The sequence below is a fragment of the Peromyscus eremicus genome, chromosome 4 (genome assembly GCF_949786415.1).
Source record: "Peromyscus eremicus chromosome 4, PerEre_H2_v1, whole genome shotgun sequence".
Taxonomy (NCBI): domain Eukaryota; kingdom Metazoa; phylum Chordata; class Mammalia; order Rodentia; family Cricetidae; genus Peromyscus; species Peromyscus eremicus.
This window is the reverse complement of record NC_081419.1, coordinates 103,901,966-103,924,265: the sequence shown is the minus strand read 5'-3', so window position 1 is coordinate 103,924,265 and position 22,300 is coordinate 103,901,966. Positions and strand designations below refer to the sequence as shown.

The window sequence follows — 22,300 nt, the reverse complement described above, 5'->3', positions numbered from 1 at the left end:
TTAGAGCTGATATTAAGTTTTGAACCCTGACCACCTTCTCTAGTCCCCAATCCTCCTCACTGGTGTTGGGAGTAAGCCCCAATCGGCTTGGTTCACACCCTCTTCAACCTGCATGAAAGGCAGATATCTTTTCACTCATTCTTTTCTGATCCTGACTAGTGGCCCAATTCCCTTCCTATGGAGGGATATTATGAATTTCAGGCCCATTTAAGTCTCTTTGAGCTCCAGAGATGGTGATGAAAAATGTCCAGTTGGAACTGTTCTCCAACTGGAGAACAGTTGGTAACTTCATTTAGATCACCTTCATGTTTGTATATATTTTGGGAAGCTTCTACAATATTAGGTTTCTATATAGCCCCTCAAATGGCCCTCTTCATATTCCCTCCCTCACCCTCTTCTTCCCTACTCTCCCTGTTTGATCCTCCTGTTCCAGTACCCCCTCATCCATCCATAATTTTCTATTCTATTTCAACTTCCTAGGGAGATCCATATCTCCCACCTAGTTCCTTACTTTCTACCTAACTCTGGTTATATGGATTGTACCTTGCTTATCAATGACCTAGCAGCTACCATCCACATAGAAGTGAATACATACCATATTTGTCTTTATGGTTCTGGAACACCTCACTCAGGATGATATTTTTAGTTCTACACATTTACCTGCCACCCATTTACATTTCATAATTTCATTTTTAACAGCTGAGTAATACTGCATTGTGTGAATGTACTACATTTCTCTTTATCTGTTCATACATTGACAGACATCTAGATTGTTTTCAATTTGCTGGCTATTTTGACTAGGGCAGCAATGAACATGGTTCAGCAAATGTCTCTGTGGTAGAATGAAGCGTCTTTGGGTATATGTGTGTCAGGGACAAGGATAGAATCTCTAGTTAGTGGAAAAATACAGATGTCAGGGACAAAGATAGAATCTCTAGTTAGTGGAAAAATACAGACCCCCATAAGACAGGGGAGGGGGGGTCTGTATTTTTCCACTAACTAGAGATTCTATCCTTGTTCCTGACATATGTGCAAGAGTGGAATAGCTGGATCTTGAGGTGGATTGATTCACACCTTTCTGAAGAACCGCCACTCTGATTTCCAAAGTGACTGTAAAAGTTTGCACTCCCACCAGCAGTGGATGACTGTTCCCCTTACTCCACATCCTTGCCAGCATGAGCTGTTAATTGTTTTATTGGTCTTAGCCATTCTGAATGGTGTAAGATGAAATCTCAAATCAATTTTGATCTTTAATTCTCTGATGACTAAGGTTGTTGAATATTTAAGTGCCTCTAAGCCATTTGAATTCCCTCAAGAATTCTGTTTGGGTCTGTACCCCATTTTTAAATTGTTTTCTTGATGTCCAGTTTTTTGAGTTCTTTATATATTTTGGATATTAACCCTGCATTGTATGTATAGTTGGTAGAAATATTTTCCTGTTCTGTAGCCTGCTGCACTGTCCAAATGATGGTGTCCTTTGCCATGCAGAAGCTTTTTAGTTTCATGAGGTCCCATTTATTATTTGTTGTTCTTATTGCCTGTGCTATTCTGTGTCCAGAAATATTTTTCTTGACAACACCTATTCTTTATAAAAGCTTATGGAGATTCTAGTCTGGTAAGATGTGTGTGTGTGTGTGTGTGTGTGTGTGTGTGTGTGTGTGTGTGTGTTGCATGTGTATTCATATGCACTAGGAAGTAGAACCCCAGGCTGACATCGGGTGTTTTCCTCATTTGCTCTCCACCTTCTTTTTTGAGACAATGTCCCTCACTGAGCTTAAAGCTCACCATTTTGGCTGGCCAGCCAGCGAGACCCTGTATCCATCTGTCTCCATTCCCCAAAGTTGGACTTACAGATCGGTGCTTGGCACTGCCATAACCCTGCCAACTCCTTACATCCTCTGCAGGACCTATCCACTGCCGGGGATGGCTCCCGGCAGGTGCTGTCATGTAGTGATACAATTTTATGAAAATATCTCTTGCATTCAGAAAGACTGACCTTTCCCCAGACCTCACAGTGAAGTTATTAATACCCCTTGAGATCATTCAAGACTATGCATTTAACCTGCTGTCCCACTGTGCCCTTTAAGCTTAACCTGCCTGTAAGAGAGCAATGTAACTGACCTTGGGTTTCCTATGCAACCAGCTTTTACAACCTAAGCTAATGCATAACTCTAGTCTTAAGTTATGTTCTCTTCCACACCCTGATCTAGAGTGGTGTGTGTGTGTGTGTGTGTGTGTGTGTGTGTGTGTGTGTGTGTGTGTGTTGTGTAACCATTTGCTGAAAGCAGCCAACATCTTGGAAACAACCTTATGTGACAACTATCCACCATAAATCCTGCAAGCAATATGTGGATATAGCTTGATAATTAATATGGCTTGATAATATCTGTCTGCAATGTTGTTTATTCTTTGGGGTCAGTTGAGGTCAGTAAAGTTATTTCTTATACTGTAAAACTTGGTTAAAGTTTTCTGGTAATGAATCCTTCAACCCTTTCCCATGATATGCTTTCTGTGATGCTTAATAAATAGCTCAGCTGGGCATGGTGGCACACACCTTTAATCCCAACACTCAGGAGACAGAGGTAGGTGGATCTCTATGAGTCTGAGGGCAGCTTGGTCTACATAGCTGAGTTTCAGGCCAGTCCTGGCTACATAGTAAGATCCTGTCTCAAAAAGAAAGAGAGAGAGAGAGAGAGAGAGAGAGAGAGAGAGAGAGAGAGAGAGAGAGAATAGATTTTTGCATGTGTCAATCCACCAACATGACAAGAAGTTAGGTTTTAGTCTAGTTGAAAATTTCTTCTATGTGGCAGTTCATTTTACTCTTGACTTCCAAATTATCTCATTATCTTCAAATAGTTTGGTTAATAATGTGTTTAAGTATACATCTCCTTTAGCTTATGTTAGCTGGAATCCATTGAGTTTCTTGGACTTATATACTAGTTTCTTAAATCAAGTTTGGATAACTTCCATATATATTTCCTCAAATATTTTTCCAACTATTTCTTTCTCTCATCTTCATTATCTCTAATTATCTGTTCATACTCTCAATGGTATCACACGATTACATCTTTCTTATTTTTTTCCCTTTGTTTCTCTGATTGAATAATCTCAGCTGACTCTCTCTAAGGCCACTAATTCTTTAGTCTTCTAAAACCCAAAGTAAAGTCCCTGAAGTCTATTTTTATTTTAAAAATTAAAGTATAGTTACATTATTTATCCACCTCTCCTTCCCGCAACTCCTCCTCAGTCCCTGCCCCATGTTCTTTCTCAAATCCATGGCCTCTTTCTTTAATTATTACAGTTATACACACACGCACACACACACACACACACACACACACACACATACACACACATATATATGTATAGTGTAGTGTGTGTGTGTGTGTGTGTGTGTGTGTGTGTGTGTGTGTGTGTGTATATCTACTAAATTCATTTAGTGTAGTCCAGGGATGACAACTTGGTAATGGATAACAAATCAAGGAGCTGATACTGGGTAAGACTAATTCTTCCGTTCTCAATAGTCATTAGTTTCCAGTAGTTCTTCGCTTAGGGGTGGAGCCTCATGATATTTACTCCTTCTATGTTAGCATATTTATTGGTGGTGTACTTGTTTAGGTCTTGGTTAGGCAGTCACATGGTGTAGCTTCCCCGTCATTTCTTGGAGACACAACTCACAGCAGACTTCCTGTTCTCCTAGCTCTCACAATCTCACTGCCTCCTCTTCCTTTATGTTCCCTGAGCCTTAGGTGTTGAGATTGTATTGCAAATGTACCAATTGGTGCTGGTTACTCCATGATTAGTTGTTCTCTGCAATTTTGCCAGTTGCAGCCTTCTGGAATGATCTGCATCTACTGCAAAGAGAAACTTCTTTGATGAGGGTTGAGGCTACACTTATCTGTGATCTAAGAATGAATATTTAGAATTTAGTTAGGAATTAGACTGGTTGTACCTTGTCATAGTGGTCATTGGGGTTCATAGGTGTCACAGCTGGGTAGGACTATTGATGGCTTCCTTTCCTTGGCAGCTCGTGCAGAACCTTCTGTAATTGTGAAACCTAGTCTTTAGGGAGGAGGCTTTCAGGTCAAATCCAGTTTGCATCCTCTGAGTCCTGTGTCCAAAGTGAACGGCATCTTCAGCAGTAGGGACTTATCTTCAACTTCTTGTGGGCAAGCAAGGGCAACAGTAATAGCCTATGTTGTTTTGGGAGTTTCTTAGACTCCCCTGACCAACAACTTAAAAAGAAGTTTCTCATGCTTAATACTGGAGTTTTGTTATTTTAGGAAGTACAAAAGAATGCTATTCTTTATGACTCAAATACCCTTAGTGTTATGTATCTCTCCTCCCTTCTCTTTCTATATTGACCTCCCTCTCACTCCCCCCATTTTCCTTGTGATGATTTGAATGAGAATGTCCCTCATAGGCTCATGTATTTGAACACTTGGTTCCCTGTTGGTGGCACTATTTTGGGAGGTTTAGGAGGTGTGGCTTGGATGGAGGAAGTGTGGTATTGTTGGAGGAGGTGTGTCCCTGGAGGTGGGCTTTGAGAGTGTAAATACACACTTTTCAGTTTGCTCTTTCTGTTTCATGTTTGTGTAATTGTTAAGGAGATTAATGCCAGTGAGATGAGGCCTGATTTGCATTGGGAGAAAGGGAACGGTGCCCTCAGGGCAGAAGCTCACTCAGTTAAACTTCCAACTTGTGAAAAAGAGCCTAAGGTATTCTCTGCTTCTAGAAAGTCACCAAAAGCAAATGCTGCTGCTACTGTGATTCAAGGGGACAGGGTTTGTCCCAAGCTGGCAGCTGAATGTGGTAGTGTTGTTCATGTGGGGCTGGCTTTACAGCCCTGGATGAGACTAGAGGAAAGGGATCATGGAATCTTCCTCTGCGGTTTTTGTGTTTATGGTTCTTCAGCTTGCTACTAAAACCATCATGTCTGCCTACTGCCCTCCTTCCCCACCATAATGGTGGTGGAATCTTATTCCTCTGGAACCATCAACCCAGATAAGCCCTCCTTTGCCATGGAGTCATGTAATAACAGCAATAGAAAAGTAACGAATACATTCCCCTTCATTTCACCTATATCCTGCTATGCCCCTCTCTAGCACTCCTACCCTCTGCCCCCATGGTTTCTTTCTATGTTGCTCCTGGTTTCTGCAGTTCTTCCAGGATATGTACTCATACCTGATGATTTGGAGCTAAGGACCACAGATGAGAGAGAACATGTGACATTTGTCTTTATGGGTCTGGGTCATCTCACTTAATATAATATTTTCTATTTTTTTCTGTTTGCGTGCAAATTTTATGATTTTGGTTTTATTTGTTTGTTTGTTTGTCTTACAGCTGAAGAGTTTTTCCATCATATGAATGTACCAATCTTCAAGACTGCTGTTTTTTCTTCCAGTGTATGTTTTTGCCATCATTGTCAAATACCAGGTGACTGTAGTTACTTGTACTCATGTTTTGTGGGGGTCTCTGCAAACACCAGGGTTGGAAGAGTAATGATCCATGTGAGGCAAGAAGGAAATAAGGTTCAACATGACTTAATTATCCATATATAAGTACAGTCCAATTTTGGAAAAAAGTTTTCTGATGACAATTATCACAATAAAGCTTAAGGTATGACTACATTGAAACTCTTTTGCAAAGTACACGTGACCTCTTCCATAAGAATGAGTTCTATAGCTTAAGGGCCTAGCGGAGGATCTGGTGTAGTCTAGGTCATCATAGAGGCCACTATGCTACAAAGTAGGATAGTGTACTGTCTGGTTTGTGTGTCAACTGGACACAAGCTAGAGTCATCAGAGAGGAAGGAGCCTCAGTTTAGGAAATTCTTCCATGAGATCCAGCTGTAAGGCATTTTCTCAATTAGTGATCAGTGGGGGAGGACCCAGCCCATGGTAGGTGGTGCCATCCCTGGTCTAGTGGTCCTGGGTTCGATAAGAAGTCAGGCTGAGCAAGCTAGGGGGAGCAAGCCAGTAAGCAGCACCCCTCCATGGCCTCTGCATCAGCTCCTGCCTCCAGGATCCTGCCCTGTTTGAATTCCTGTCCTGACTTCCTTTAGTGATGAACAGCAAGGCAGAAGTGTAAGCCTAATAAACCCTTTCCTCCCCAACTTGCTTTTTGGTCATGATGTTTTGTCATAGCAATAGAAACCCTAACTAAGACAGATAGGTTCTATTGATTGAGAAACAATCTTCAAGATAAAACCCTAGGGAGGAAAAGTCTGGCATAAAAATAATAGTCTAGGGGATTCAGGTGTGTCCTGACCATGCAGATAGTATAGATCATCATTATATAGCTATTAACTACATATAATATAGCTATTAACTACATCCACTCCCAGCCTTCTGGATGGAAAATAGGCATACATCTCCTCCTCCATTGAGGAGACAACCCTGTGTGTTTAACATTCCTGGTTTCCCTGGTGCTTGTCTGTGAGCACAAGGGCCTTGGGCCTTCTACAAAGTTCGGGTCTTTGTGTCCCCCCTCCCCCCCGCCCCCGCCCCGTTAGTCTGTGTTTCTGCTTTTGTGCCAGTACTCCAGTACCACAGCTTCAAATCTGGATGCTAATCCCTCCAGCACTGCTTTCTCTCTTAGTCTGCCCGCCCCCCTCCACAGGATTGTTTGAACATCCTTGGTCCTTTATGGTTTTATATGAATTTTTTTCTTCTATTTCTGTGAAAAATAGTGTATGATTGGGATTGCATCGAATCTAAACTGCTTTTGATAGACTGGTCATCTCCTAATATTAATTCCATCGATCCATGAGCATGAAAACCTTTCCATTTTCTAGTGTCTTTATCCTCAATTTCTCTCTTCAGAGATTTCATGTTTTCATTTTAGAGGTATTCATTTCACCTCCTTTGTTTGGCTTGTTCCCAGGTATTTTATCGTCTTTGAGGGTATTGTAAGTGAGTGTATACCCATTACCTCTTTCACAGAAAGCTTGGTGGCGGTGCATACAGAGGCTGTTGATTTTCGTAATAGATGTATCCTGACACTTTGCTGAAATTGTTGGTTATTTGGAGATACTTTCCAGTGGAATTTTGGGGATCTCTTATGTATAATATCCTACCATCAGCAAATAGAGATATTTTGGCTTTTTATTTTCCTAGTAGCATCCCTTTAATTTCTTTTCATGTAGTCAATTTTAAAATTTCAGTTAAATTTATGGAAAGTCATTATACTTTTCAGTTTTAATTTTAATTTCATGTATATGAGTGTTTTACCTGCATCCATGTCTGTGTACTACTGTGTGCCTTGTGCCCTTGGAGGCCAGAAGAGGAAGTTGGATCTCCTGGAACTGGATTTACAGTTTTAAGTGGTCATGTGGATGCTGTGAATTGAACTGATGTCTACTGAAAGAGGAGCCAGTACTCTTAGCAACTGTGCCAACTCTCCAGCCCCATACTTTTCAGCTTTACAATTTTTATTTGATTCTTGTTTATAATTTGTATTTCCATACTAATATTCTCTAGATGGTTAGACATTCTCCCTGTATTTTGCTTTAATTTTTCAGACATGCTTTCTTATATGTATAATATCTGATTAAAGGTCTTGCGCTGGTAGGTTGACTATCTCCTTTAGACTCATTTTTACTGAATATTTTATTTCCTAGCAGGGTAAGTATTTTCCTGATTCACATGAATTTTATAATTTTTATCAAAAGCTGACTATTCCACATAATCAGATTTATACCTTTTTTTGACTGTGCTATTTTTACTTCTGCTCGAATGGCTTAGTGGTAAGCTAGTGATGAAAGATTTTCTTACATTCATTGAATAGTGTCTTAGTTACCGTTCTGTTACTGTAAAGAGACACCATGATGAAGGCCACTTATAAAAGAAAGCATTTAATGGGGACTTGCTTACAGTTTCAGAGAGTTAGTCCATACCCATCACGGCAGGGAGCAAGGCAGCACGCAGGCAGGCGTGGCACTGGAGAAGGAGCTGAAAGTTTCCATCTAATCCATAATCATGAAGTGTATTGGGGGAGGGAGGGAAGGAGGGAGGGAGGGAGGGAGGGAGAGAGAGAGAGAGAGAGAGAGAGAGAGAGAGAGAGAGAGAGAAAGGTCAAAGCTCACTCCCAGTGACACACCTCATCCAACAAGGCCACACCTCCTAATGCTTCCCAAACAGTTCCGCCAACTGGGGACCAAGTATTCAAATGTATGAGCACATGGGGGCCATTCTCCTTCAAACCACCACATATAGTAAGTCTTTCCATCTTTTGCTAAGAGGTTCACAGTTTTACAGCTCTGCTTTCACTTTTATGTCTGCTTGGATTTCAGATGGCAGAAGAAATAATCCGAGGCCTTGAAGAGAGTCCACTGAGATGATCCCATCAGAGAAACAAAAGGAAAAGACCAAAGAAAAATGTGACCATGTGACACTATTGAGCAGGGCGTCCAGGCCAGCCAGATGAGAAATACTGGGGATTGTTTGTTTTCTGTGCATATTCCCTCCCATGTACATGACACAGCCATAGATAGATGATATAGAAGATATATAGATAGATATAGACACAGACACAGCTACAGATATATTTCCATTCTCAGGACTATGTTAGATCTTTGATTTCAGACATTTGATTTCTGAAATCCTACAGCTTTACCAGGCTCTTGTTTGACCCAAGTGGCATCCCTGTCCCAGGCAGCTCCTGATGCTGAACAATTGCTGATGACTGGTGTGCGAACGTCCGGAGGATGGGGTGTTCCTGCAGAAGGGGCTCTGGCTCAGATCAGGTGAGGTCAGGGAAGAGACATTTCCAGATCAAACGAAACAATTTTCTTTAGGGAACTTCCTTTCCACCCCTGCTCCCTTCTATGGCTGTGTTAGGAATTCTTGCTTGTGGTAAGCAAGCACTCTGCCACCGGGAAACTTTGTAACGCTCCACAATCTGGCTCCTCTGGTGGCCACAGGCTGCTGACTACGGGTGCAACTACTATGACTTCTGGGTTCTAAGGCTTCCATGGAGAATGGGGAAGAGAAATAGAGCAAGAAATAAAGCCACAAGTTCAGTTCTTTTATTGAGATTCAGCAAGATTTTTTTTTTTTGCTTGTTTGTTTGATTATCAGGTTATTACAACTTTGGTTAATTTCAAGAGTTTTGCGCATCTGATCCTGATGAAGTTTGACAGTGTTTCTATTGTAGAGGTCTTCATTACTGACTTCCATCTTCAGAGTGTGTGTTTTTAATGGATGTGTATATTTCATTATGGAAAATTTCAAACATATATAAAGTAAGGGGTAGGACAATACAGTCCTATGTACACATCTGTCTTAGTCAGTGTTTTATTGCTGTGAAGAGACACCATGATCATGGCAACTCCTGTAAAAGAAAGCATTTAATTGGGTCTTGCTTATAGTTTCAGAGGTTTAGTCCATTATTGTCATGGTGGGAAGCATGGTGGCACACAGACAGACATGGTAACTGAGAGCTCTGTATCCAGATCCTAAGGCAGCAGGAAGAGGGAGCCACTAGGTCTGGCTTGGGCCCCTGAAACCTCAAAGCCCACCCCAGTGACACACTTCCTGCAACAAGGCCACACCCACTCCAACAAAGCCACACCTCCTAAGCCCTGTCAAGTAGCTCCACGCCCTAATGACCGAGCATTCAAGTCTATGAGACTATGGAGGCCATTCCTATTCAAACCACCACACCATTTGTTTTAGTTTCTTTTCTGTTGCAAAAGCAAATGAAGGGCCAGGCGTGATGGTACACGTCTTTAATCCCAGGACTTGGGAGTCAGAGACAGTCTTTATGAGTTCCAGGCCAGCCTGGTCTATACAATGAGTTCTAGGCCAGCCAGGGCTACATAATAAGACCTTGTGAAAAACATAAACTAAGCCAGGTAGTGGTGGCACCACCTTTAATTCCAGCACTTGGGAGGCAGAGGCAAGTGGGATCTCTGTGTGTTCAAGGCCAGCCTGGTCTACAGAGTGAGTTTCAGGATAGCCAGAACTAGGACTACACAGAGAAACCCTGTCTGGTAAAACCAAAAAACCAAAACCCAACCCAACCCAAACAAACAAATCTCCCCACCCTCAAAAAAACCTCAAGCCAAAATGAAAAAGCCCATCCCCTTCCCCTAGCACTGAAGGGAGAAAGGATTGATTTTGGCCACAGTCACATGTTACAGTCTCATTACTGTTGCCAGGAAGTCACCATGACAGGAGCGGAAGACAGCTGGTCACATTGCATTTACAATCAAGAAGCAGAAAGCAATGGATGAGCCCCTGTTGCTCACCTCTCTCTCCACTCATTGTCTGGAACCCAGTCAGGGAGTGCCACCACCTCAATAAACACAAGGTAACCCCCCAATCATGCCCAGAGGTCCATCTCCAAGGGGATCCTAGATCCTCTCAAGTTGACCATGAACGCTATCACAGCATCGAACCAGGGTCAACATGTATTAGTTATGATTGATTTTGTCTTGTTTTGCCTTATCCTGTGAATGCAGAGCCAGAGGCAACAGTATATGGAAGCATTACTAAGGATGACACGAGACAACCAGAGTGTGACACTGAGGTAGCCAGCCACTGGGAAGTCCTGCTGGTTGCCATGGAGAAGGCACCTTTCAGGATCTGATGAGGCTGTGTGTGTGTCCAATTGCATATGCTTGTGTGCCGTGCTGGGTCCTCGGCATTCTAACTAAAGTCACAGACAGGGAATGGGAGTCTAAAGCATGGGTACAAGGCTGTTGGGTACAAAAGCCTGTTCCTGCAGCAGTGACAGACAGAAGGACACCAAGAGAATTGGAGTGCTTGGTACCATCTGACTTCCACACCAGCACCCAGCCCTTCCATGTTGGCATTGAGTGTGCAATTTAACAAGTTTCCAGTGTGCTGTTAGTTTATTCTTTCGGGCCTTGTGAGTCTTACTCTTGAATGCCCATTAAAGTCTGGTTTTGAGTCTAGCATTGGCTCCTTGTCAGATTCTTCAGGGTAATTCTAGCCTGGCTCTCCCTCTGCTGGCTATCATGAATATGACAGTGGGCCATCCCCACTCCTTATCATCCTTGATCCTGGATACATTTTCTTGATGAATTCCCCCCTTTATTGATAATGTCATGGCCTTCTTCATCTTCTGACTAATTTTGTTTGAAGTCTACTCTATCAGATATCAGAATAGCTACAGCAGCTTCTTCTTTTTACGTTTCTATTTGCTTGATAGATTGTTTTACATGCTTTGACTCTTAGGCCCTGGGTGTCTATACCAGTAAGGTGTGTTTCTTGGTGAAAACAGAAAGTTGGATCCAGTTTTCTTTTGCAATCTGTTCAGGCAATCTGTGCCTCTTTATTAATGAGATGATCCATTTGCATTTAAGAATGTTATTGAGAGAAATTTACCAATTTCTGTAATTTTTACCTAATTTTTCTTTCTTTTGTTTTGTATTTATTTATTTATCTATTTATTTGTGTACATGAGTCTTTCTCTTTTTGTCTCTGTCTGTCTTTCTGTCTGTCTCTGTCTTTCTCTCTCTCTCTCTGTATGTGTAAGAAGACCACGGGAGGATTATGTTGAAGGGAGGAAGGCTGGAAGGGTGGAGCCATCCTGGCCCTCTGACAACAGACAGAGGATTTGGAGCTGCTCTCTAGGGTTTTGTTCTTGCTTTGGTCCAGTGTCTCCTCACTATTCCCTCACTGCTCCCTTTAGGAACAGTAATGTATATTCTGTGCCACTGTGTGTTGGAAAGTATGTAATTTACAAGGTGTTACAGTTAAGAGTTTGCCTGAGTCTCAGAAGAGATTTTGAACTTTAGACTTTAAACAGTGTTGAGACTGAAAGACTATGGGGACTTTTGAAGTTCAATTGAATACATTTTGCGTTATGATATGGCTGCAAGCCTATGGGCACCAGGGAGTGTGGAATGTGGTGGTTTGAATGAGAATGGCCCCCATAGGCTCATATGTTTGAATGCTTGGTCCCCAGTTGGTGGAACTGTTAGGGAAGGATTAGGAGGTGTGGTCTTGTTGGAGGAGGTGTGCCATTGGGGGTTGGTATTTGAGGTTTCAAAAGCTTGCCTCATTTCCAGTGTGCTACTCTGCCTCCTGCTTGGGGATCAAGATGTGAGCTCTCAGCTGTTCCTGTCACCATACCTTTGCTCTACCATCATGGACTCTGCCTTAGTTAGGGTTTTATTGCTATGAAGAGAAACCACAGCAACTCTTATAAAGGAAAACGTTTAATTGGGGCTGGCTTGCAGTTCAGATGTTTAGTCCATTATCATCATGGCAGGAAGCATGGTGGCATGCAAGGCAGACATGGTGCTGGAGAGGTAGCTGAGAGTTCTACATCTGGATCGGCAGGCAGCAGGAGAGACAGTGAGCCACTAGGCCTGGCTTGAGCTTGAGATCTCAAAGCCTACTCCCAATGACACACTTCCTTCAACAAAGCCACACCTACTCCAACAAGGTCATACCTCCCAATAGTGCCACTCCCTATGGGCCTATGGGGGCCATTTCAAACCACCATAAACTCTAACCTCTGAAACTGTAAGCCCAATTAAATGCTTTATTTTATAAGTTGCCTTAGTCATGGTGTTTGTGATGGTAATAAAAAGTAACAAGACACCCTCCCACTCCTTCCGTGCCCCCCACTCCCTCTCAAATTCGTGACTTCTTCTTCTGTAAATATTATCGGTTTACTCTCTCTCTCTCTCTCTCTCTCTCTCTCTCTCTCTCTCTCTCTCTCTCCATACTCCCTTTACGGTTGCTCATATGTACATGTGTTTAGAGCTGACCCCCTGGTGTTAGATAATCTATTTCAGAGTGAATCCCTGAAGAAAACGGATTCTCTCTCCTCTTAGCAATTATTGATTGCCTGTAGTTCTTCATCGAGGGAGAGGGCCTTGGGAAATTTCCCTATCCATGTTGACTTGTCAACTGATGTTGCCATTATGCGGGTCTCTTTTAGGTGATTGAGTTGCATTTCTAGCCTGTCTGGAAGACATTATTTCGCAGCAGGCACCCTGGTTCTCTGGTTCTTACAATCTTTCTATTTCATCTTCTATAATGCTCCCTGAGTCTTGGGTGTAGGGCTTGGACTGTAGATGTTTCAGTTGGAGCTGGGTACCCCCAAATCCCTTATTCTCTACATTTGACCAGTTGTGGAGCTTTGTAATGGTCTCTGCTGCAAAAAGAAGTTTCTTTGGTGTCTGGGGGTTCTGATGCCTGACTGGTTCCTGATTCTAGGGTTCCCCCTGAGAGGGGGGAATGTTAGAGAAGAAATAAAGGCCCATTAAGAAAAAAAAAAAAAGAACTCTTGTCAAGAGAATAGACACTTTGGCCTGGCTGGAAAGCTAACGTTCCGCTTAAGCCAGGTCAGTCACCTGGCCAAGGGGCCACTCCTTAAACCATGCTAAAGAGATAGGCAGAATAATTTTCCTCTAATGAGATAATGTGCCTTTTCTTTCCTAAATTCCCACCCTCTAGCTCAGTCTTACAGAGCTCAGCCATGCCGCTTTGTAAGTCTGCCGACCTGCCTGAATTACTCAGAAAAGTGTAACTTTTCCTTTCCTATCTCCGCATGACTTCTGCTTTCCCTAGCCCTTTGGCTTCCCCAACATTTCAGACTTTCTTCTCTTTCTCTAAAGCATCCTTCCCCACCACACCTGCTCAGCTGCCGTGTGCCTGACTTCCATGCTGACTCAAATGGCATGGCCTTTTCCTACATCTCCCAGGTTCTCCTTTGGGAAGCTGTCAAGACAGGTAGCTTGCTTCTCTTGTCTTGTTTATTTCATTTAAATTCTAGCTTAAATGTCCTCAAGCTTAAAAAAAAAAGAGGCTTCTTTGATAAGAGGTGACAGCTGTATTTACCTGTGAGTATAAATATAGTTAGAAACCACATTGGTTTATAAAAACGACAGTAATAGGGCTCTCCTCTAGGGTCTATGACTTCTCCAGCCTTGGGTAGTTGGCTAGGTTTATGCCAGGCATGGATTCCCTCCTGTTGAGTGGGCGTCTAGTCCTATCAGACATCTGTTGGTTACCTCCAAGAGAAAGGTGCTACCGTCACACTATTGGGGATATCTTCCCTGGCCGGTCGTTATTGTGGTTCATAGGCTTTGCAGCTGGGTAGAACTATTGATTACTTTTCTCCTTGGTATTGTGTGTAGCACTTTCCGATACTATGGCAGCTAATCCTTAGGGCTTTGGGGTCGGTTCTAACTTTATTCCTCTAAGTCATGTGTCCAAAGTGTATGGTGTCTCCAGGAATAGAGTCTGAACTTCAGGATCTGGGCAATGCAGCCACAGAGTTTTGAGTCAGTTTACCTTATCAGGTGTGATTTCCCACCTATAGACTTCAATCAGAAAGTGGTTTGTTTTCCCCAAACAGTAATGCCACTACTGCACTAGTATCTGGGAAATCAGTGTTTTTAGCACGCATGGACCAGAGCTAGGGAAGGCTGCTGATGCATTTTCTCCTCCAGAAGTTCACATAGCACCTTCAGGCACTATGTATGCCAGCCAGTCTTGTGGACATGTGTCTGGTTTTAATGGTGAAGAGTGTTTCTTTAAGGTAGTCATCATAAGGATCCTGTTTTCTCTTTAAATTACATTATATTTATTCATTTAGAGAGCATGTATACATGTGTGCATACACCATGATACATACAAGGAGGTCAGAGGGCAACTTGTGGGAGTCAGCTTTTTCCTTCACCACGGGAGTCTCAGGATTTGAACTCACATCCCCAGCCTTGGCAGCAAGTGTTTTTACCCACTGAGCCATCTTACCAGCCCCTGGATTCTGTTTTCTGATCCAATCTGCTAGTTTGTATCTTTTGAATGAAGAACTGAGTCCATTCACTATTCAGGGTTCTTACTGAAAGGTGCATTAATTCCTCTCAGTTTTGATTTTATAGTGTGTACTGTTTTCTTAGTCCTTATTTGTTTAATAACTGTCCAGCCATTTTTCTTTCATTTCCTGTAGCCTCTTAGATGAGTTTATCACCCTCTTCCATCTGTAGTATTTATCCCAACATCCTCCGGGTGCAGGCTTGGTCATAGATTGCTTTACGCTGCTTTTGTCCTGTAAAGTGTTTCTTGATCTTCAATTCTGACAGCTTTGATGGATACAGTAACATGGGTTTGCAGCTGTTGTCTTTTTTTTTGAGACAGGGTTTCTCTGTGTAGCTTTGGTGCCTTTCCTGGAACTCACTCTGTAGCCCAGGCTGGCCTCGAACTCACAGAGATCCGCCTGCCTCTGTCTCCTGAGTGCTGGGATTAAAGGTGTGTGCCACCACCACCCAGCTTGACATCCAACATTTTAAGCCCTATTTACTTTTAGAGTTTCCACTGAAAAAGTTGCCTTTATTTTCATGGACCTGCCTATGTACCTGACTTGGCCCACCTCCTGCCGCTTTAATATATTTCCTTTGTTCTGCATATTTAGGTCTCTTTCCTTCCTTTTTTAAACTGTAATATTACGTGGGGAGTCCTTTTCCTAGTTCTGTCTATTTGGTGTTCTCGTACCTAGATGAACATTTCTTTGCACATATTAGGGAGATTTTCTTCTATGAGTTTATTGAAAACACTTTTATTGACTTTACCATCAGATTTTTTTCTCCTTTGCCTATAATTTGCAGATATGGCCTTTCCATGCTGTTGCAAAGATCTTGTATATTCATTCATACTTTAAAGTGTTTGCCATTGAGTTTGACTGTACAATCTAATTCCTCTGCACTGTCTTGGTATTCTGCCCTGAGGTTCTCCCCTGAGCTGCTTTTTTGACTTAGAGAATCTCCTTTCCGGTTTCATTTCAGCTTGGTTTTTCTTCAGTATTTCTGTCTCTGTCGAGTTCTATTTTCACATACTGAATTGATTCCCTTATTTAATTCAGCTGTTTGTGTTCCCTGGATTCCCTTCAGGAGATTATTCATATCATTTTCAAATCTTCCACAAGTTTATTCATGTCCTTTATGAATTCTTTGAACATGTTTGTATTAGTTCTTTTGGATTCTTTGTCTGGAATTTCATCTAAGTCTCTCTATTGGGGAGCAATACTTTGGGATTAGAAAAAATTGTTCTCAGGGGACACCCTGTCTTGATTGCTTTTCATGTGACTTGTGTTTTGCACTGAGACTTGTCTGTCTCAGTGCATTAGTTTGCCGATTAAGTCTTTTTGGCACACCTACGTTGAATGAGTGTTCGGCTTGGTACTTGGTGTTTACCTGGCTTGCTAGATCTTGATTCAGTTCGTGTTGCTTGAAGATCAAAGAGGTAGCTGAGGCGACCATGGCCAAGGGTGGGAGAACCACTGACCTCTTTCTGTGTGTTAGAAGGAGGTGCTCCATACAGCCTCTAACCTCACAAGCCAGAGTACACCCAGGATGGTGGGGGAGGCTGTAGCTAGAGTTTTCCTGCCTGGCCCACAGTCAAGACAAATCTCTATCACCTGCCAGTCCCACAGCCTCAGACCCGACCAAGTAAACACAGAGACTTATATTGCTTACAAACTGTATGGCCGTGGCAGGCTTCTTACTAACTGTTCTTACAGCTTAAATTAATCCATTTCTATTAATCTATGCCTTGCCACATGGCTCGTGGCTTACCGGCATCTTCACATGCTGTTTGTCATCGTGGCGGCTGGCAGTGTCTCTCTCACTCAGCCTTCCACTTCCCAGCTTTATTCTCCTCCTTGCCCCGCCTATACTTCCTGCCTAGCCAACGGCCAATCAGTGTTTTATTGATTAATCAGCAACACATTTGCCATACATCCCACAGCAGGAGGCTGCATGGTGGGATGACATCATGGGTCCTCTGAGTTCATGAGCCTGGAGTACACAGAGCACAGGGAATGTGCACTGGGGACAGATAAGTTGCATGTCCTCTGACTTACCCCATTGGGGTGTGCTAGGAGCAGAGGGAATTGAACCTCCTCAAACCTCGCCAGCCTAGATGCACCTGGTGCTGTACTAGTGTGCACCAGGGTAAAGGGGTCTCACTCTTCTCACCCCATCAACTGGAGCATGTGGGGTACCGGAGCATACTGTAGGGACGGTGGGCTCTGAATCCTCTAACCTCATCAGCCAGGATGAACAGTGGGGCAGAATTGTACACAAGGTGTGATGAAGGAGCCACATCCCCTGGCTTCCCAGCTGGACTTTATAGAGTGGCAGAAGTGTATACTGGGGCATCGAGTGCCAAGCCCTCTACCCTCTCCAGCAGGGGTGTAGGTGGGGTGGTGAAATGTGTGTGGTCGGGGGTGGGGGTCTGGAGTTCTCTAATTCTTCAGCTGAGATATACTCAGGCTAGAGGGATGGTCAAGGTTTCTCTTTAATGATATCCTTCCCTTTAACAATTACGGTTGCTTTCTATGTCCTACACGTCTGCAGCCTTAAGCTCACACTCTTTCTCACCAAATGCATATTTTCCATTTATCTGTACTCCCTGGATAGGAATCTAAGAGCAATACGCAACAACCATTTCACAGCCTGCAGAAAGCTCTGTCATGCATTTTCCTCCCCAGACAACTCGGCTTATCACTTTTGAATTTATCCTCACTCAAATTTTCCAGACATGGGCAGAACGCAGCCAGAGCCTTTGTGAGAGTGTAGCATGGATGGGTCCTAGCCAGTTCCCAGGAGAGTCCTCGCTCTTCTCTGAAACGTCGTAAGCCAGGCCTCTGCTGTCCGCATTTCTTTGCAGTGCTGAACTTCTACTAAATATTAATTACTGTTCTTGTAGTGCATTAACAAATGAGTTTGTTTTAGCTTACGGTTTGAGGGTACAGTCTATCATGGCTGGGAAGGGAAGAAAAGGCAGCAAGAGCAGCTCTGGATGTAATGGCAGGGATGTGGGACAGCTGGCCCTGTGTGTCCCTCATCAGGAACATCTCATCTCTCGACAGAGGTGTACGGCATGCTCTGTGCGGCTTTCCTTTTCTTTAGTCCGGGATCCCAGCCCATAGCTTGTGGCTGCCCGCACTCAGGGTGAGTCTTGACCCTTCAGTTAAACCTCTCTGGAAAGGCCCTCACAGACATGCTCAGAGGTGTGGTGTGTCTCTTAGGTGGTCCAAACACTGTGAAGTTACAGTGAAACGTGACCATCACACCCCCTTCTCGGCCGTTCCCCAGCACTAACCAGTATTTGGGTTTGTGGTTTGTGGTTGTTTAAGTACTCACAGTGTCATCTGTTTCCTACCTCTCTCCTACCACCCTCAAGACAGCTTCCCAATCGGCATGACCACAAGCTTGTAGAAAGCACGAAGCGTTGCTGCTGAAGCCCCAGAATCTGACTGTAAGCAGGGACTGACTTACCACTGTTATTCACAGAAGTCTTGTAATTTTATGGCCTGGTGATACCAGAAGGTCACATCATGCAGGATGAAATGTGCTGTTGTCACATTTAAAAAATACCCAAATCCTTCTTTAGAGTTAAACCCTCTGCCCCACAGAATTCAAGCTGAAGCATAGGTCATCAGATTTACAGATGTATGTGATTCTCCACTAGGAGGTGTCTCGCTCCTATTTCTAAGGACTATAACATATTGGGAAGAACATGCTCCAATATATCCTCTGGGAGGGGTCGGGGAATGGAATGGTCTACTTTAAAACAACAGCAAATCCTCTTATATTTTCACATAGTTAAGCCGTTTTAATGTTAACATTCTTGCATGAAATACTTTAATGTGTCTGCATGTGTTCAAATATTGAAATTTCGTTAGAAAGAAAGATAATCTGTTATAGATTGGCTATAAATGACCTGGCCCAGCAGGTTCTTCTTCAGTGACAGGGTTCTGAGAGAGAGGACCAGGAGGGAGAAGGTAAAGAGGATAGAAGTTAGAGAAGATACAAAGCTTGGGTCCGGGAGGTCTTTCATAAGCTATGTCTTATGTCAAGCAAGTTTATTAAGAAGTATAGCATCTTCTATATTATTTTCAGGGGGGAAATGGGACCGAGACAGGAGAAACTATCATACAGTGGGACAAAGTCAGCATGAAGCTAATTAACCAGTGTTGCACAGGGAGAACACAGGGCATCTCAAGGACATTGCAGACATGGACACAGTGGCTTGGGACTACGAACTCTAGCCCTGTATGGTGGGAAAGAGCAGAGAGGATTAAGGAAGCAGTCTGTCCTGGAGAAAGGCCTCTTCTTTACAAGGGATAATTCCTCCTATGCAAGTCTGAAGCCTCTCTTTGCCCCATGCAGGGTTGGGGGGGGGCACTTATCTGGTGGGTAATTTGGAAAGAACAATTAGATAGGAAGGGTTCCATTTTCTTTTGGTGTTCTTGGCTTCTCTGGGTTTCCTGCACGTCCTTGTCCGCATTGCCCATGTGTTGGGGGATAGAGTCATGGCAGCTAGTGGTTACCTTTGTTTGCTATTGTGATAGAAACTATATGTATCAGGTTAGTGAAAGTCCGTCTAGCTAACGGCCACACTTCCCAACTGACCTGGTAGTTAACTGTGACCACGTCACTAAGTTCTAGCCAGTGGGATATGAGCAGACATAAAAATGTATAATTTCAAATGTCAACTGCCGTACTGTTTTCTCTAAAATTTTTATCTTATGTATATGGATGTTTTCTGTGTGTCTGTCTGTGAACCACATGTGTGCCTGGTGCCTGTGGAGGCCAGAAGGGGGCGGTGGATCCCCTGGAACTGGAGTTGCAGATGTTTGTGAGCTAGTATGCAGTGGCTGGAAATCAAACCCAGGTAGAAGAGCAGCAATTACTCTTGGCCACAGGGACATCTCTCCAGCCCTATTTTGTTCCTAAAATCATTCAGAACCCAAATAGGGCAAGAAGTTTTTATATTCATTTCTTAAGACTCCTGTGCCTGAGTTGGATAGACACCTGGCACAGATTTTTTTTTTTTTAATGCTATGTCCCACTTTGAGGGTGGGAAGCCAATCATCATACTGGTGCTGGTTTTGATGTCTCTGGCCCCTGTACAGTACAGAGTCTGGCTTAAAGTGGGTAATTAGAAAATACAGATCACCTGGCACTTGAGGAGTCAGTCTAGACAAGCCTCCTGTGGGTGGGTGGTAATGAAAATCTCTGAATTTTTCTATCACTGGGGCTGAGGCACAGTCTCTAAGGTGGAATGAATATCCCTGTCCCTAACTCCAGGTGAAGGGCAGGCCCTAGGAGTCACTGGAGAGAATGAGACAGAGTTTGCAGATAGAGATACAAACCTATCCTCCGCTGCTGAAGACCTGCTCTGCAGCAGAGACTTAGGACTCCACTGCCCTAAGCCACCAGAGTCATGGCCAGGTGGAAGTCCTGGGGACAGCTTGGCTTGGGGAACAAGTGTGGATACAGATTCTGTTGCTGGCCGTCCCCAAGGGAATCGGGGTGTGGGAGCAGCTGGATCAGTGGGACGAGGACAGTGTGGCTGAGCACAGCACGCTTGTTGATGTTTCCTCACTGGTGGGGCAGGGGATGTGAACTTCCTGGACAGTGGACCAGGGCTGACGCCATCAGGAAAGCACTTCTGTACTCCTCTGGGGACATCAGAGACAGCGGGTGCACCTCTCGGACCAAAGCCACACTGCCTATGCCAGGCAGCATGCACTACACAAAGTCTGCACTTCAACACCAGCTCACAAAGGAGGTTCATGGCCACGTGGCATCAGTGCCAGCAAAAGTGGACTTTCGTCGTGTTTTTATGACTTCCTCCCTGCTATAACTCTTCAAGATCAAATAACAAGAAGGAAAAGGAGGAAGGTGAGGATGGCTTCTCCTTCGCATGGTTGGGGGAGGGGGAGCCCATGCTCACTGTAAAGGGAGCAGGCTTTGAACCAGATGTGAAGTGGCAGTTTCTGTTTAGAATGGACTGGTTCTTGAAATTTGGAAAAATAAAACAGAATGGCTTGAATGGGATTAGCCAGAACAATGATGGGAGAACTATGGGGTCTGCTTGGGATTATTTCTGTTGTTTGAGATAGGGTCTCACTATATAGCCCTGGCTGGCCTTGAACTCATGATCCCCATCACAACTTCCCTAGAGCTGGGAATGCAGGCATGTGCTTAGTTGCTGGGGGTCATCTGAGTTTGTATGGTCTGGCTTGCTGACAATGCTGACCGCAGGCTAGCCCAGGGGAGTGCTATAGTTCTGATGCAGTTTTTACTGGAGGCTCATGAACCAGACACCGAGTCCTCAGTGTGGCTATGTTAAGAGGTGAGGCAGAGCTTTGGGAAAGGGCTACTGGGCAGCCGTTAGGGGTGCTGCTTTCAGGAGGGATAAGCAGTTCTTAGGAGACCCTGGGTTATGAAAGTGGATTGCTACAACACAGAGGGACTGGCCTGGCCCCACTCTCTGACTTCCTTTCTTACTACGTGACTTTTTCTTCTTGCCCTCTGCCATGAAATCACTATCAGAGCAACTGTGCTCTTTGGACTTTTAGCCCTCCCAACTGTGATCAGAATAACCCTCTTGTTTGGGTGTTGTCCAGCCTCAGACATTTTGCTAGAGCAACAGGAAGCAGACTAATGCAGCAGGGAAGAGCCCAGGGTGAGCAGAGCCTGCTCTACCTGAAGTTTACTGAAAGTGCTTACTTGGAAGTCCTTTCTCTGATGCATGCCCAAAGGTCCTACAGGAGTTTTCTAAGCACACACAGTGGGTTAGAGCCCGCCATGACGAGGAGCTCCCTTCCAAGGCAACCTCATATAATTCGGACATTACATTAGGAAGTTTGAATTGGCTTGCAGTGTTTCTCTGTTTTTGCTCTTGAAATCACCAAGACCAACACATTCCCTATGGACACCAATACACAGCAGACAAGGCCACCTCGTCCGGGCCCTTCTCTAGATGAGGAGACCTCAGCCCCTCCTCCTCCTTCACCACCCGAGGTAAAGTAGTCTGATGGAATTGGCATTGTATGATTGCACTCACTTAACATTTATTTTGACTGTAAGGATGGAATTGGCATTGTATGATTGCACTTGTTTAACATTTATTTTGACTGTAAGGATGTGAGTGCTGTGGTATGTGATAAACTACTCCTTGTATTCCATGGAGTCTGAGGGAGAAACAGCTATCCCAACTGCAGGCTGGGGATCAGCAAACAGTCCGGGCTGGCTTCTTCCCAATATACGTTGAGTTTCTAGGGTAGGTGCTGCTCTGTCCACAGCATTGATGGGTGTGTGAGATCAACAGGGTTCAAGGGCTCACAGAATAGGCATCTCCATGGGAAGCAATTGGGGAAATGTGCAAAAAATATGATCAAGTCCTAGACCAGGGTGGACCTGGCCTACCTCGAGGTGAAGGGGGTTGGGTAGGAGCTTGCTAGAAGTCCATGTCTGGCAGCCATGGGGACACAGAAGGCTTCTCAAGCTGGACAGTATAGT

General features: G+C 43.9%; 1 protein-coding gene across 1 annotated transcript in view; it reads right to left on the bottom strand.

The window, feature by feature from the left end:
- Tgm6 (transglutaminase 6) overlaps positions 1-22,263 on the bottom strand; it is an 85,794-nt gene extending 63,531 nt beyond the window's left edge. Inside the window, exon 1 of the mRNA XM_059258940.1 lies at positions 22,208-22,263. Within this exon, the coding sequence (XP_059114923.1) occupies positions 22,208-22,263 (56 nt within the window). The remainder of the gene's footprint in view (positions 1-22,207) is intronic.
- Between the last annotated feature and the right edge of the window lie 37 nt (positions 22,264-22,300).